This window comes from Haliotis asinina, chromosome 13 (genome assembly GCF_037392515.1).
Source record: "Haliotis asinina isolate JCU_RB_2024 chromosome 13, JCU_Hal_asi_v2, whole genome shotgun sequence".
Classification (NCBI taxonomy): Eukaryota; Metazoa; Mollusca; class Gastropoda; order Lepetellida; family Haliotidae; genus Haliotis; species Haliotis asinina.
In genome coordinates, this window is record NC_090292.1 from 13,586,307 (window position 1) to 13,601,295 (window position 14,989).

Sequence of the window (14,989 nt, forward strand, 5' to 3'; positions counted from 1 at the left end):
CCATGACGGCACGAAAGAGAGTCAGAAAAGATAATGTATTGTTTATTTTTGGGATGCCTATTAGTATATTTAAGCGCTGTCAGTATAGCGTTTGCTTCAACTGTAAAAATAGAGCGCCACCGTCCTAGGACCCATCCGTAGATATGTATTTGTAATTGCATATATGTATATTTATTTTTTAATTCATTATGACATTGTTTAAATTGTAGGTCATTAGTTACCGGCGTTTTAAAATTAGATAATGCTATGTCGAGTAGCCTAGCCAATTGCCAAGGAGGAGAAGAAAGAAGACTGGAAGGAGCTATATTTTCCAGCTAAATGCCGGAAGCAGCAATAAATGGTTTAATTCTGAGCCCAAGAGGTGGAACAAGACTTTTTGTTATACAAATCCTCATAAAGAGGATTGAAGACACAGTAATATGCCGTGTCACATTCGTTAGAGTATAGTTTTGTGATATAGTGTAAAGATAACTTTATGCGGTGTTTTTGAGATGGTTCGACGTAGAGACTGTCAACTGTTTCTAAAGGACCCAAAGACAAAGTCTTAGACCTTGGTGGTGAACAGAATATAACAGGTTTAGGTTGCTGTTGCAGCCTCTATCATAGACAATGGATCGATGAAGATGAAGGAGGGTAGCTTGATCACCTCCCCATTTAGAATTTGAAACCTTTGACAAATCGAGAACCCTCTGGCATTTAGTTTTAAGGGATTTAATATGTGGCACAAAAGTTAATAGTGAAAAAAAAGGTAGTCAAAAGTGGACTTGAAATTATGTGTCATATAAAACGTTTGAAACCGAGGTCATTCAAATGTCTCAAAATGCTGTATTTCCAGGTGGTGTCATATATGCCTTTTCAAGATAAAAAAATATAGACACAGGGTCTTGTTTATTAAGTAGCATGTTTTTAACAAATGAGTCCAAACGCACTAAGTGATCGACAGTACTTCTTTTTTTTTTTACGAGAACCACATTGTATATCTGCTTTAAGGTTGTTTGTTTCCAAGTACTAAACAAGTCAATTATTTATCATGCGTTTCAGGGTCTTGCAAACACAGCTAGTTAGTGAAATTGGTCGATAATTTGATAGATCCGTATGTTCACGTCCAGATTTAGGTACTGGTATTGCGATTGGGTCATACCATGGGGGAGGAAAGTTACCCGAGGTCCGCGATTGGGTCATACCATGGGGGAGGAAAGTTACCCGAGGTCCGCGATTGGGTCATACCATGGGGGAGGAAAGTTACCCGAGGTCCACATATTATCCAAACAAAATATGTAAAAGAGTTTGTACACAGGATTCTGGTAAGTGCTTTAGGAGTTGATAATGTTTCTTATCAGCTCCTGTAGCTGTATTTATTCGTCCCAGTAATCAGAATTCAAATTTTCTTTTCTTGTTGTTTTTAATATTGTTGGAATTTAGGCGCATAATTAGAAGACGAAGGGTGTTTAGAGAGAGTTGAGTTTTCAGAACAATAGTTAGAAATGTTCACACAACGCCAAGAGCGATTTCAGTGGCGGATCAGATCAGATCGGCAATATGTCACATTTTTCACTCACCTCAAATACACCTTAACAGTTTTGTTAAAAATTATGAAACTATCACTGTTGCTTGTCAACACATTTCAACTAAAGGTATATGTCCCTTGAAAAATTAAACTAATAAGTGAAAAAAGTTTTTAGAGACAGAATTTAGTCTTTCCTCCCTGTGTACTGAGAATTGAGACCACTAAGCTATAACATGCCGACTGGATGCATTACTACAAATCTACTAATACTGACGCTAAGAACAATTACTTGACTTAAACCGAAGTGACAGAATAGGTAACATCCTCTAGGTGTAGGTTTCCCGTTGTCACAACATTCAGTAAATATAATCAACTGTTGAAAATAACCGGGCTCAATCTTAAACAAAAACTAAGCGTCAGTCATATTGGCTACACTGGTCAGGTGACGAGCTGAGGCAAACGTTAAGTGCCATTTCGAGAGGTGACCATTCTCCCCGTTAGAGTGAGAAATTATCGTCCATATCTTTTTGCCAAAATATTTGCGACACAGAATATGTCACGATGGCCATTATAGGCAAAAGAGGTTGTGCAATACCACCGAATACTACATCGAGAATTCAACCGATGGATCAAGGGATCATTGCCTCGCTTAAAAGTAACTATAGGAAACAGATGATGACAGATCTGATTTGTGCCTATGACAAGATGGAGGAATACGAAGTGACATTGCTGTCTGCAATCACTAACATCCACCGAGCCTGGTGTCACGTGACCTCTCAATGCATCGTCAACTGCTTTAGAAAGGGAGGGTTCAAGTTACCGGACGAAAATGACATGGATCATTCTGAATTGGATGAAGATGGCATACCCCTTGCAAACTTGCGTGGAATGTGGGGAGAAGTGACTGACATTGCTAATGTACCGGCAGAGGTGACACTCGAAGATTTTTTGAATGCAGATGAAAACATTGTGACCACAGAACGACTTACAGATGAAGATATAGTTATGTCCGTTAAGAAAGACAATGAAACAGTTGATAGTGATGAAGATGACAGTGAGACAGTGGCAGAAATGGAAGTGAAGACGACAACAGAGGCGGCCACATGTTTAAAACATGTGAGCGACTTTTTCTTGTCAAGACCAAATGTGCCGTTGTCTGTCTTTGATAATATTAATGATTGTATGCAAGCTCTGGAATCTATTCAAATGTCTGCTCGTGTTCAAACCAAAATTACCGATTTTGTTAAAGATGCATAATAAAATACATGATCGATGATGAAATGAACGATCCATGACAATTATATGTTCGTTGGTTTTGTCTTATTTTATTTTCCGTGTGAACATGATCTTGTCTGAAACCAGTGGCGTGGTGACGATTCTTGGTAATTTCCGAATATTCACGAACATTCCCGAATCGCTTAGAACGAACCTCGCTTACAACGAACTGAAAACAACAGTCCCTTTGAGTTCGTTATAAACAAATATTACTGTATATGTATATTATAAAATCCTGTTGGTGAAGGGCAGTAAAACAACTAGAATATTACAGTTATATTTAAAATTAGGGCGGAAAGTTAAAACTAATTTCACTATTTGGACAACACAATATAAAAACTGGTTATAGATCGCCAACGACTGAAGGTAGATCACCATGACTGTATGGTGTAGACGCGGAAATGGTTGATGTCGTTAATTATGATATGGAGAGGGAAGACCATCTGAAGAGAATCCATGCTTTATTCAAAAGACTGTATAAAGCAAAACTGACTGTGAATCTTGCAAAGTGTGAATTTAAAATTGGTAGTTTGGGGGCATGTTGTAGGTCTGGTACAGCCAGTTTATGCTTATGTTGAAGCACTTGTAAAACAATTACAATTTCTTTATGAGTCGCGTATATACAATTTTGTAAATAGCTTGTAAAAAGTCTCATCCTTACAAGCTTGTAAATATCTTATTAGTCCCGTGTGTACTTGACATTTGGGGGGTGGGGGACATGGAATACAGAGTTTTTATGATATCAGCATCTATTCTCTATGCATTAAATGTTTGATAGACCTACTTTTATCTCGAATGTTTTCGTCCTTACCTATCCTTTCAGGGGGACAGTAATACTTTCAACACTCTTTGGGGACAGAGCCCATTACGATATCATCTTCTAATTTAAACCACCAATACAGAAAGGAAACAAAAACAAACATTTATCTGCAAAGCATATAACTCTAAATTTATCAGTCAAATTAATTTGGTTTTATGACCGAATTATTAAATAATGATGTACATTACAAAAAGATCCTTAATTGTTTTGGCACTGAAATATTTATTCATTCTGCTAGCAAAATCAGTACACGTTTGACCATCGTTCTTTCATCGTAAAGTGGTTTGGGTTACCTACCCTCGAAATACACATCAACATTCCTGTAGTCTCTGTGAATTTGTATTTAACATTAAAAGGTGAGGACACTTCTCACCTCTAATGCTATGGGGTGATAGGTGAACACTCTGTGTATCGTTCTGAGCATAAATTGGAGGATCTAGCATCACGCAGGGTTAGAATCAGGACTTTTTGTCAGCCACTTTGACAGGTACATGCCCCACACAACATGTGAGAACAGCTCCGATATGCCACATCGCATCATACTGTGCGCTTTGCTGCTCGCTGCACACTTATCGCCGTCAGCCTCACCCGTAATCAATGTGTACTTTTGCATTTTGAATTTTATCCCTTATCGAATGAAAAAAAATTCCTTTGTGTTTCATGTGACACAATTTTGTCACGCGACCTTGCAAACACATGTGTCCCTGAGGGCGTTCCGTGATGGTCATGGCAGTTTTTACTGTGCTTCCAGAATAGAGAATGAGTGTCGACTGAGCATATCTTTAGAGTGACTGGGTGAGCACATGTAATCGAGTCTGGACGAGACAATCAAGTGATTGACATCATGAGCATCGACCTGTGCAACGGAGAATCGATGTCACGTTTCAACCAAGTCAGGGAGCCTGACAAACCGATCCGTTAGTCGCCTTTTACGACAAGCACAGTGGTCTTTTATAGCAAGCATGGGTTGCTGAAGACCTATTCTAACCTGAAACTTCACGGGTCTCCAACAATATGGAGACACACCGGGACAAACAACTCTCGAAGATGTAGAGGCAACAGTACTGGCAGAAATAAGGGACATGAAATCTGATATTCGCAACGCTGTTTCAAACTTAAACACTCAAATTTCAGAGCTAAAGATCGATGCGTACAGAATCAATCCCAAGTGTGAAAAACTGGAATGTTCATAGTAAGCTAAACGCCATGAAACAGAACCATGATATCATGTATAAGGACATCGACGCGCTTTCAGGCAAGGACGATGCCAAACCTGAGTAGCTGTAACCGAGACTTGGTTTAATTTCATGCAATTTATTGATACATACTTGCATGTCCCACTTCTTTTGCACTAGGACTCGGGCCGTTTTACAATTACAGTATGAATAAGGATATATGTCCAAAACATATCACATTAAATGGTAGCAGGGTCGTTTTAAAATATACTGAGTCAAAAAAGAAACTTCACAAAATGTAATTTTAAAAAATAATGAACAATATTTCTCTGATGATACAGCTGTGTATTCGAAATGGGATTCCTATCATTCGATAGGAAAACGTTAGCAACACTCACTCAAACCCATCCATTGGTCGTGCAAATGACGTTAGTGCCAACTCAGGTTTTGCACGTGCAGTTGATCGCGTGATCTTCGCATCAAAGTTTTCTTCATTTGCACGTGTTTGCATTGAAGACAACGCTTTTAAACCACAGTTCTAACGGTACTTTAAATGCCACGATTGTCAAATGTGCAACTTGAACGTGCCGTTGGCATGTTGCAAGCGGGGGGGTTAGTTATTGACGTCGCAAGAGCAATGGGATGCAGCCGTCATACTGTTTATGACTTGCGAAGTCGTCTACAACAAACTGGCACCACTTCTGATCGCCCAAGGTCAGGTCGTCCACATGTGACATCACGAGTAGAAGACCGTCAAATCGTCCTACGTCACCTACGTGACATATTTCTGCCGGCTACACGAACCAGGGCTGAGATATTTGGAGGTCGACTGTCCTCACAAACCATTCAAAATCGGTTGCGGGCTTCAAACCCCCATTCTCGACGTCCATATCGTGGGCCAATAACGACGCCGTTTCATCAACGCCAACGTCTGCTGTGGGCCCAACGTCACCTCCGAAGGACCAAGAGACTAGAATCGAGTCGCCTTTAGCGATGAATCCAGGTTTACCCTCAGATTCGCGGACGGCAGGCACAGAGTCTGGAGAACGGTATGCCTGATGTTGTGTACAGGTTCGGGGCGATTCGGGGGCGGAAGTTGCATGGTGCGGGGTGACGGCTCATGGCCCAGGTCTACAGTTCCAGCAGGATAATGCTCGGTCGCATACTGCGAAATTTCCTTCAAAACGCTGGCATGAACGTCATTGACTAGCCACTGAAGTCCCCTGACCTTAATCCACTTGGGAGAAGGCTTCACAGTCTTAGGAACCAACCTCAGCATTTGCAGGAACTCACCGCTGCCTTTGCAAGAGCAATGGCGCAGAATCCCCAACCACGTGTTCACAAGCATCAGTCAGTCGATGAAGAGACGGTGTTTGCCAGTGGTGAATGCGCGGGGCGGCCATACACAATATTGAACTGAGAAATTTCGAATTTTTGTTGTTGTGACTTGACATTCTGTATGCCCATGTTTTGGAACAGCGGTGTAACCTAATGGAACTAATTGTGGCACTGTCAGTGCATCGAGTACATCACACAAATCACGGTAATGAACTAATAAAAAACCCTGTACTTACATTTGTCAGTCTGGAACAGCTTCTATTACCCATGTGGTACTTCGTAAAGGTGTGTCATAACATCTTGGAGTGATTTGATTGGCTAATACGTGAACTTTGACATTACTGGTACTACTTTCATCATTTTCATTCAAACGTTTTCACACCTGATAGCATGTAAACCGAAAACACTTCTATGGAATTAGATAAAATTTATTTCATTTAGTGTGGTCACCAGCATTATTTTCAATTCTATAATACCTCAATTTTCTGTAACAAAAACGAAAATAAAACAATCCATAAAAATAAGTAAACAAATACGTCTAGTAGGATTCTCATGAGTGTAAACAAATATGGCGTCGACCGTAAAAGTTATTGATTTCGTCAAAATTGATGGGCAATCGGTTGGCAGAGTTGTGATTGTTATCAAGAGATCGAACACCTTCTGCGTGTATGTTGTCAGGACTGCACAGTAACACACAACATCAAAAGACGAGCGGCGCTCTTGTATCTCTATCACTGCCAGTCAGCCGCATGCATTCGCGTCCTCCCGCACAAACATATTGTTACTGCCATGCCTCCCGTGGTTTCTCCTGTAGGGGTCGAAAGCACTTCCCAGAATCTGAACAAAATATGCTTGAAATCGTCTTCGTTCGAGGTTGTAGCCTGTGTTTACAGACCCAATTTTCGATGGAGTCTTCAACATAAACATCGTATCTCAAAAAGTGGGAATTCCAAGCTGAGATGACAAGGCGTCACTGGCATCCTGCGCAAAGCTTCGCCGAATTATTTACAGTAGCTTGTCCTCCAATGAAGAACATTAAGCTCAACTATTTGAGACGTACATTTCCCTATTATTCACATTCATCTTTGCTGTTGAGTTTGCCGCTCCTTATCAAATGCTCCCTATAATCTTCTTCTTTGAGAACACTTCTCAACATGACGACTAGCCCGACAGTGATGGCCGACTGACGTTCAGGCAAGACTTACGTCACGTAGTCAAGTTCAAAATATTTACACTTCGCAAGTGTTTTGATGAATTACATTATTGCTTTTGAAAACAAATCCTCAGCTGTGAAGAATTAAATTTTGATTACGACTTGATTCCGTCTTATTTTGTTTATTTTCTTATGATTAGGCGGCGCATAGGGAATACATTGCCTCTACGCAGCGTACGTTTTCATGTAATGAAGCGGTTGACATTCCAATCACCAATATGATGTATTAATCTGCGTTATTACTCACCCGTTGAAGGTACTACGGTGTAATATTTTTACAGCAATATTACACTAGTGTAATACCGCTTGACGTATGACGTCAAAATGGTTCAAAGTTCAACTTGTGACGTCACAATGCTAATGCCGATGTCGCAATTTTACTAACCCTTGCTTGACTCGCGGAAAGCTGAGAGTGGTCACACTGTAGGGAATTTCACGGCAGTTTCTGTCGATTTATGGTGGCGAGTAATAAACAGAATACTAAACTCGTCTCCGTGAAATATCATGTTTATTAAACTCGTTAAAGATTTAGTATCAAACTCGCTTTCGCTCGTTTGATACCAAATCATTAACTCGTTTACTAAAAATGGTATTACACGGAAGGTCGTTTAGTATCCTCTATTTACATGGTTCGGTATAATATATTTTAACGATATTTTCACGTTGTAGAATGCGGGTAATAAACAGGATACAAAACTCGTTCCCTTTCATATCAAGTTTATGTCCCTCGTGAAATAATTTTGCTCGTGACAAACCAAAATTATTCCACTCGGGACATAAACTTGATATGAAATGGGAAGCTCGTTTAATATCCTGTTTTTTATAGTGCCCTGAACAAATAATGTGAAGTTTCTTTTTTGGGGGGAAGAACATCAAACCCTGTACTTACCTTTGTCAGTCTGGAACAGCTTATATCCAGGGGCAGCAACCGTCTGCGTTGTGACACTTCTGAAACGTTCGCGGAGAGTAACACATGTTCGCCCGCCCAAATGGAAATGAAAACTCACGCAGTACGTCTCTTCAGAACATGCATTAAGACAGTGGATCATGCTCCTAACTGTGAAAGTGTGGATTTGAGACTCTGCAATCTTCCTGTTATCATACTCTATAAGACGTCGAGCGTTGATAGAGAAGTAGGAATCAGTGATGGAAGAAAACACAGTGAGACTCATGCAGTAGATATACCTGAAGAGCAGTCTTGAGAGAGATAGCATCTCCGTGGTCCAACCTTGGCAATACTGCTTTCGCAGACAGACTAGTTCAGCGAAGAAATCCTTTGATGGAATCGCAACCATGCATGAACCATAGCTACGTTATGATCCGTGTTTCCTTCATAGAGTTTTGAAAAGTAAAGTCAAAACAAAATATTGATTTTATAATTAATATATTACATTTGAAAGCCAGTTCAGGTAACACTGAAACCGAACAACAGGTTTCTTTCATCTTTCAAATTGCCTGTTCACAGGACAAAGATTGAATCGATATATGTACCAGTGAGTATCAAAATATCCAAAGACAAAATGAAGGAGTCCTGTGATGTGTTTGAATCCTTCATCTGAAGCGTTTCACGTGTAATTCTCTTTGGGAATTCCCAGAACCTTCTGCGTGTTGGACAACAGGACACGTTCCTTCTTCGTAGCGTCATGCCACTCTTGTATCAATACCCAAGCCTGACCAAGACAATACATATCTGACTATAAACCAAATTCTATAAGACATTGTGTTTTTATAACCATGGAACACAATAATAGATGAGTATGGTTTCTGTATGCGAAACCATGATCACTCGTTTGCTGATATGACAGGATATATTGTGTCGGATGAAGGATCACTTATGTTAAGCAATTCAAAACTCGTAGAAAGAATGAAACAGTGAAACGAACATGTGGAAATTGTTGAAGTGAACATTTTCTTACTATAGGTTATAACGCGTCCCTCGGGAAATGCCCAAGGACCGAACACCAATGAACATTTTCAAGGGAAGAAGGCTCACTTTTCAATAATGCCCAAGGGTCATGTTATATCCATCTTATAGCTAAAAGGATAGAATTATCATTAAAACGACCGCACGTTATCAGAAATGAGCGGTCCACTGTAACGTGATAATGCCCGCAAAATGCTTATCAAGCCCGTTGTTAGGTGACGTCATAAGTAGCTCAGCTGTTGAAGTTCATCACCTACGGCTCGTTTGAACTTGTTTTCATTATTGACCATATATCTGGCAAACATTCGTCACATGCGCTTGTGCCATTATGCACTTTCCTGCCTCTGCCAACCATAACAATTGTACCATAAATGACAACATACAGCAATGAAAATATCGACTTGAAGTCTAACGTCGTTGATCACTGAAAACAATGGCGGCTGGTAGTATGAGCAGAGGTCAAGGTCGAATGTCACTTTCAATAGTGACGTCATCTATGTTGTTCTATGACGTGTCTATGTTTGTAAAATGTGTGTCAGTGACCCCCGTCGTTTTGTTGTTGGCAGTAAATGCTTTTAAACCGATGTTTAAAAGCTATTTTTTAGGGCTATTTTTTAGGGCATTATCATTTGCAGAAGCCTTCGGTCAGTTAATGAAAGACCTCGGGCTTCTGCAAATGATAATGCCCTGAAAAATAGCGTTACCCTTATATTATAAACCGACCGAAGATATAATTTAGATATAATTTCAATATTTGGTATTCATTGATGAAATTCAATATTTGGTATTCCTCGTGTTGAATATTCCATGACAAGGGATAAATACTTGAAATCACAAACAATGAAGGATCCTTTTTGTAATGCTAGTTCTCATTTATTATTGCATTATTAAAATAATTAAATTTGTTAAATGATTTTTAAAGATGGAAAATATTTTATCCATGGAAGTTTCTCTGATTGTTAGTATCTTCGATCATGTATCCTCGATGAGAGCTAAAATATCGTAAAACTATTGTCCTTGTCCAAAACAGTCAATGCTAAAATTAAGTTTGCCCGATTTTTAAACGAAGGATTATTGTTATTGCAAACTTGTTTCTACAATCGCCACTGGCTGAAGGGATGATTTACATCCAACTTCCAACTAGGGTCCATGCAGGTAGCAAAAGTAATGTAAGTCCTCATGGTCCCAAGTACGGTGATCTGCATGTACCTATAATTGCTGGTGATCTATATGGCCCACGTTCATATTTGTCTTGTTCTCTTCATATAATGCCATTGTTTTATGAATATCTGTTGGTTCTACCGTCTCTGTGATACAATAGCATTTTACTGTTTACTGTCAACAGGTTTAGTAATTCATAACCTTAATGATGACGACTGATTGTTCTCGTCACGTTATGGCTGAAATATTTCCGAGGTGACGTTAAATATTAACCCACTCACTGATGAAGTCAACTGGAATGAGACTGGAATGAGACTGGCAGCCGACGCGTCGCCTTGCACGAGCTACCCGTCTTGCGAGGAACACACGGCTCATACTGATAAACAATCACACTCTTCACATCGATCCTTCTGAACCTAGCGGACAAGAGCGCCAAGCTAGTACAAGTAAGCGAAGGGGTGCGTGTTTGAAACCAGGCACTAATTGTCAATAATATCATATTTTACGATCAGGTTTAGTGATGACAACTTAAGGTGATAACAGACTTCAAAACGAGTAATACTTCACAGTTCCGGGGCAGAGGGACGTTATTATGATAATGCCCAGGGCAGAGGGACAGTATTATGATAATTGACCGAGGAAGCGAGATTGTATCAGATGTGCGGGATATTACGAGAAAACGTGTCCCTCAGGAACAGTAGAGTGACGTCACTGTCGGTTTATAATACAACTGGTGACGCCCTCTGGCATTTAATTTAAACACTATATCCAGAAAGCAGTGGCTCATGGGCCAATCAGGTGGAATAATACCTTAGCTTTGTATTATTCTGCTTGAGTATATCCTACGGGTATCCTTGGTGCTGTTGGCTGGAAACCCGCCTGCTCTTAGCATTGTCCTTGTGATACTCCGTGGTGGGTGGGCAGCTCGGATGATGAAACAATATAAACTTACCATGGCCGACGAAACTCCCCTCAAGAAAACAAAACGTCCTCTTGATACTACCTATCCTGATGTTGACGACCAAGGAATGTAGACACATAGCCAAGATTGGCGTTACTTTGATTAAAAGTACACCGTGGTTTAGCATTTAAAATCTTAAATTGGGGTGTCAACGGAAATAGTGTTCTGCATTTTTCCATTCCTTTGTATTTTACCTTTATCATTAGTAGTTTCACTACCCCAGCGTGGGTTTTGGCAATAATAACACAGGGTTTTGGGAGTTGGTTATACAAATTTTGAAGTTCGGTCTTCTGAAGTGTGGAAGACGGTGAGATATATAAAGAGCATAGTATGAGTGCAACGTGTAAAGTAAGTCGCACGGCAACAGCCTGGAGACAATATTAAGAATAATAGGGCTCTGAGAATGAAGATTTTTATGGATATCAACTTCTTTATGAGAGAACACAACGTTTCGGAGTTAATGCTTACTCCTTCATCAGGTGATAGAGAAAGGGATACAGAGGTGTATTTATATGTACAGGTAAAACAATAACAAAGTAACAAGTGGAATGAGTTAACGAAAGCTAGTATAAACAAGCACTGATAGGAAGCCGATAGTTAAGATAACAATGATGGAAGCCAATGGTAATGCATTACAGTTGATTGGATATGTTTACATAACATGATTGGGGATAAGGGTGGAAGCCAATGGTGATACATTACGCATGATAGGATGATGTACATAACACACAATAGGGGGTGAGCATGTTTACATGAGGATTGGTGATGTACAAACACAAGTATGTACTCGGGTAGATAGGCTATACATGAATTACATCGATAGAATGTACACAGGTAGATGAGATTAATTTATCAATAAGTCCCAGGCACTTGGTAGGTACACTCCTTGGTCGCGGTTGATGGCTGGTTTCTGTCTCCGGATCTCGATGGCCTCTTGCAGTTTCCTTTGGCGCCAGTTGTTGTTGTTGGTAGATAGTATCCTAGTGTCCTCCCATCGAATTGAGTGTTCAGGGTTCTTGAGTATGTGTTCAGAGATGGCCGATTTCTGGTCGAGTTTCCTGACTGAGGTCTGATGTTCCTTCATTCTGGTGTTGATTGGTCTCAGCGTTTCTCCAATGTATAGGTCGCCACAGTTGCAAGGGATCTGGTAGATGCATCCTCTCGGGTTAGGGTGTTCACAGCTGGGTCCTTTACCGTTGGCTTTTAGGTAGGTCTTGATGGTCTTGCCACTGGAGAAGGTGACATCGATGCTGGCTTTGGTCTTGATGAGGCGTGATATTTGATGACTGATGGGGCCAAGGTAGGGTATGGTTACTCTGATGGGTGATGGAGAAGGTTTGGGGCGGGGTTCTCGGTCCTTAAGGGTCTTGTTGATGGTGGCTGTGACGAGCTGGGGAGGGTAACCGTTGAGTGTGGTGAATGTCTTTCTGAGGTGGTCCAGTTCATTGTTTAGGGCATCGGGGTGGCAGAGGGCTTTGGCACGTCTGGTAAGGGTGGCGATGATAGCTTGCTTGATCTGAGGGTGGTGGCAGGAGTTGTAGTGGATGTACTGGTCGGTGTGCGTCGGCTTGCGGTAAACTGAGGTTCTAAGTCCATCGTCTGTGGTGTGGAGGGATACATCAAGGAAGGGCAGGTGTTGGTTGGTCTCAGTCTCCATGGTGAACTTGATTCTTGGATGTTGGTCGTTGAGGTGGTTGAGGAGCTCATTGGGGTCGTTGTCATAGGCGATGGTGGTGAAGGTGTCGTCGACTTTGCGGTACCAACAGAGGGGCTGGAACGGAGCTGTGGAGAGGGCTGCTTCCTCGAAGGAGGTCATGAAGATTTCTGTAATGAGAGGAGAAAGAGGTGAGCCCATGGGGAGACCGTGGATCTGCTTGTATATCTTACCATTGAATGTGAAGTAGGAGGTGTCAAAGCAGCTGCGGGCGAGGTTGATGATGCTGTCTATGGTGAGCTGGGTGTCCAAGTCATCTATCCGGTTGGCTAACTTGCTGCGAAGGATGTTCAGGGCTTCTTCTAGTGGGATGTTGGTGAAGAGGTCCACGACGTCGTAGCTGACCATGGTGCCTGTGGGGTTGGATTCTTTCAGCTGGTTGACAAAGGATGAAGAGTCGCTGATGTAGGACTTGCCATCTTTGCCAAGTGGAGCGAGGAGACGTGTGAGGAACTGGGCGGTGTTGTAGAAAACTGAACCTCTTGAGCAGACTAGGATCCGGGCTTTGGGCGGGTTCTTGTGGATCTTGATGGTGGCTCTTCCGTATGGGGCTTGGGAGTTGATAGGGTTCAGCTGGTTGAAGATGATGTCGTTGATTTCTCTCTTCTCATGGAGGTCCTTCAGGGTTTTCTTGTGTTGTCTTTCCAGTCTGGCCGTCGGATCTTTCTTGATGTTGAGGTAGGTGGTGGTGTCTGAGAGGCTGTTGTTGACGAGCTGGAGGAATTCCGGGGTGTCCATGATGACTGCTGCTTTGCCCTTGTCAGCTTCGGTGATGGTGATGCTGTCATCCTTCTTGAGTTCGGTGATGGACTGTCTCTCTTGGTGCGTGAGGTTGGGGCGGGGCTTGGGAGCTTGCTTGATGGTGTCTATAATCTGGTGTCGGAGGTAGTCTACGTTGCCATTGGGAGCCAGTTGTTGAAGTCCACTTTCAATGCTGGCGATGAAGGCATCTGTGTTGATCTTGGCGGCGACTGGGACATACTTCAGGCCTTTAGCAAGGAGGGATGTCTGAGATGGTGTGAGAGGCTTGCTGCTGAGGTTGATGACTGTCTTGAGGATGGTGTTGTTGTTGTCAGCTTCGGGAATGTTGGAGGTGGAAGGACGTTGTAACTGGGTGAACTTGGTGATGTGGGTAGTTTTCACTTTCTCATGGAGGTGCTGCTTGGTCTTCTCTGCTAAGGACTGGGTCTTGTGGTAGAGGTCAGACTCGAGGGTGTCTTGTAGGTGGCTTCTGACAACGACCCCAATGAGCTCCTCAACCACCTCAACGACCAACATCCAAGAATCAAGTTCACCATGGAGACTGAGACCAACCAACACCTGCCCTTCCTTGATGTATCCCTCCACACCACAGACGATGGACTTAGAACCTCAGTTTACCGCAAGCCGACGCACACCGACCAGTACATCCACTACAACTCCTGCCACCACCCTCAGATCAAGCAAGCTATCATCGCCACCCTTACCAGACGTGCCAAAGCCCTCTGCCACCCCGATGCCCTAAACAATGAACTGGACCACCTCAGAAAGACATTCACCACACTCAACGGTTACCCTCCCCAGCTCGTCACAGCCACCATCAACAAGACCCTTAAGGACCGAGAACCCCGCCCCAAACCTTCTCCATCACCCATCAGAGTAACCATACCCTACCTTGGCCCCATCAGTCATCAAATATCACGCCTCATCAAGACCAAAGCCAGCATCGATGTCACCTTCTCCAGTGGCAAGACCATCAAGACCTACCTAAAAGCCAACGGTAAAGGACCCAGCTGTGAACACCCTAACCCGAGAGGATGCATCTACCAGATCCCTTGCAACTGTGGCGACCTATACATTGGAGAAACGCTGAGACCAATCAACACCAGAATGAAGGAACATCAGACCTCAGTCAGGAAACT

At 42.1% G+C, this 14,989-nt stretch overlaps 2 protein-coding genes across 2 annotated transcripts; one reads left to right on the plus strand and one right to left on the minus strand.

Annotated features, from left to right (window-relative positions):
* The first annotated feature begins 2,068 nt into the window (after positions 1-2,068).
* Positions 2,069-5,983, plus strand: LOC137259354 (tigger transposable element-derived protein 6-like). Its single transcript, XM_067797031.1, has 2 exons — positions 2,069-2,623; positions 5,849-5,983. The coding sequence occupies exons 1-2, from the start codon at positions 2,069-2,071 to the stop codon at positions 5,981-5,983; spliced, it is 690 nt and encodes a 229-aa protein (XP_067653132.1).
* A 2,910-nt stretch (positions 5,984-8,893) lies between these two features.
* Positions 8,894-14,366, minus strand: LOC137259355 (uncharacterized). The gene is made up of 2 exons (XM_067797032.1): positions 13,833-14,366; positions 8,894-8,998 (listed from the first exon to the last, which is right to left on the minus strand). Exons 1-2 carry the CDS (start codon positions 14,364-14,366, stop codon positions 8,894-8,896), a joined length of 639 nt encoding a protein of 212 aa, XP_067653133.1.
* Between the last annotated feature and the right edge of the window lie 623 nt (positions 14,367-14,989).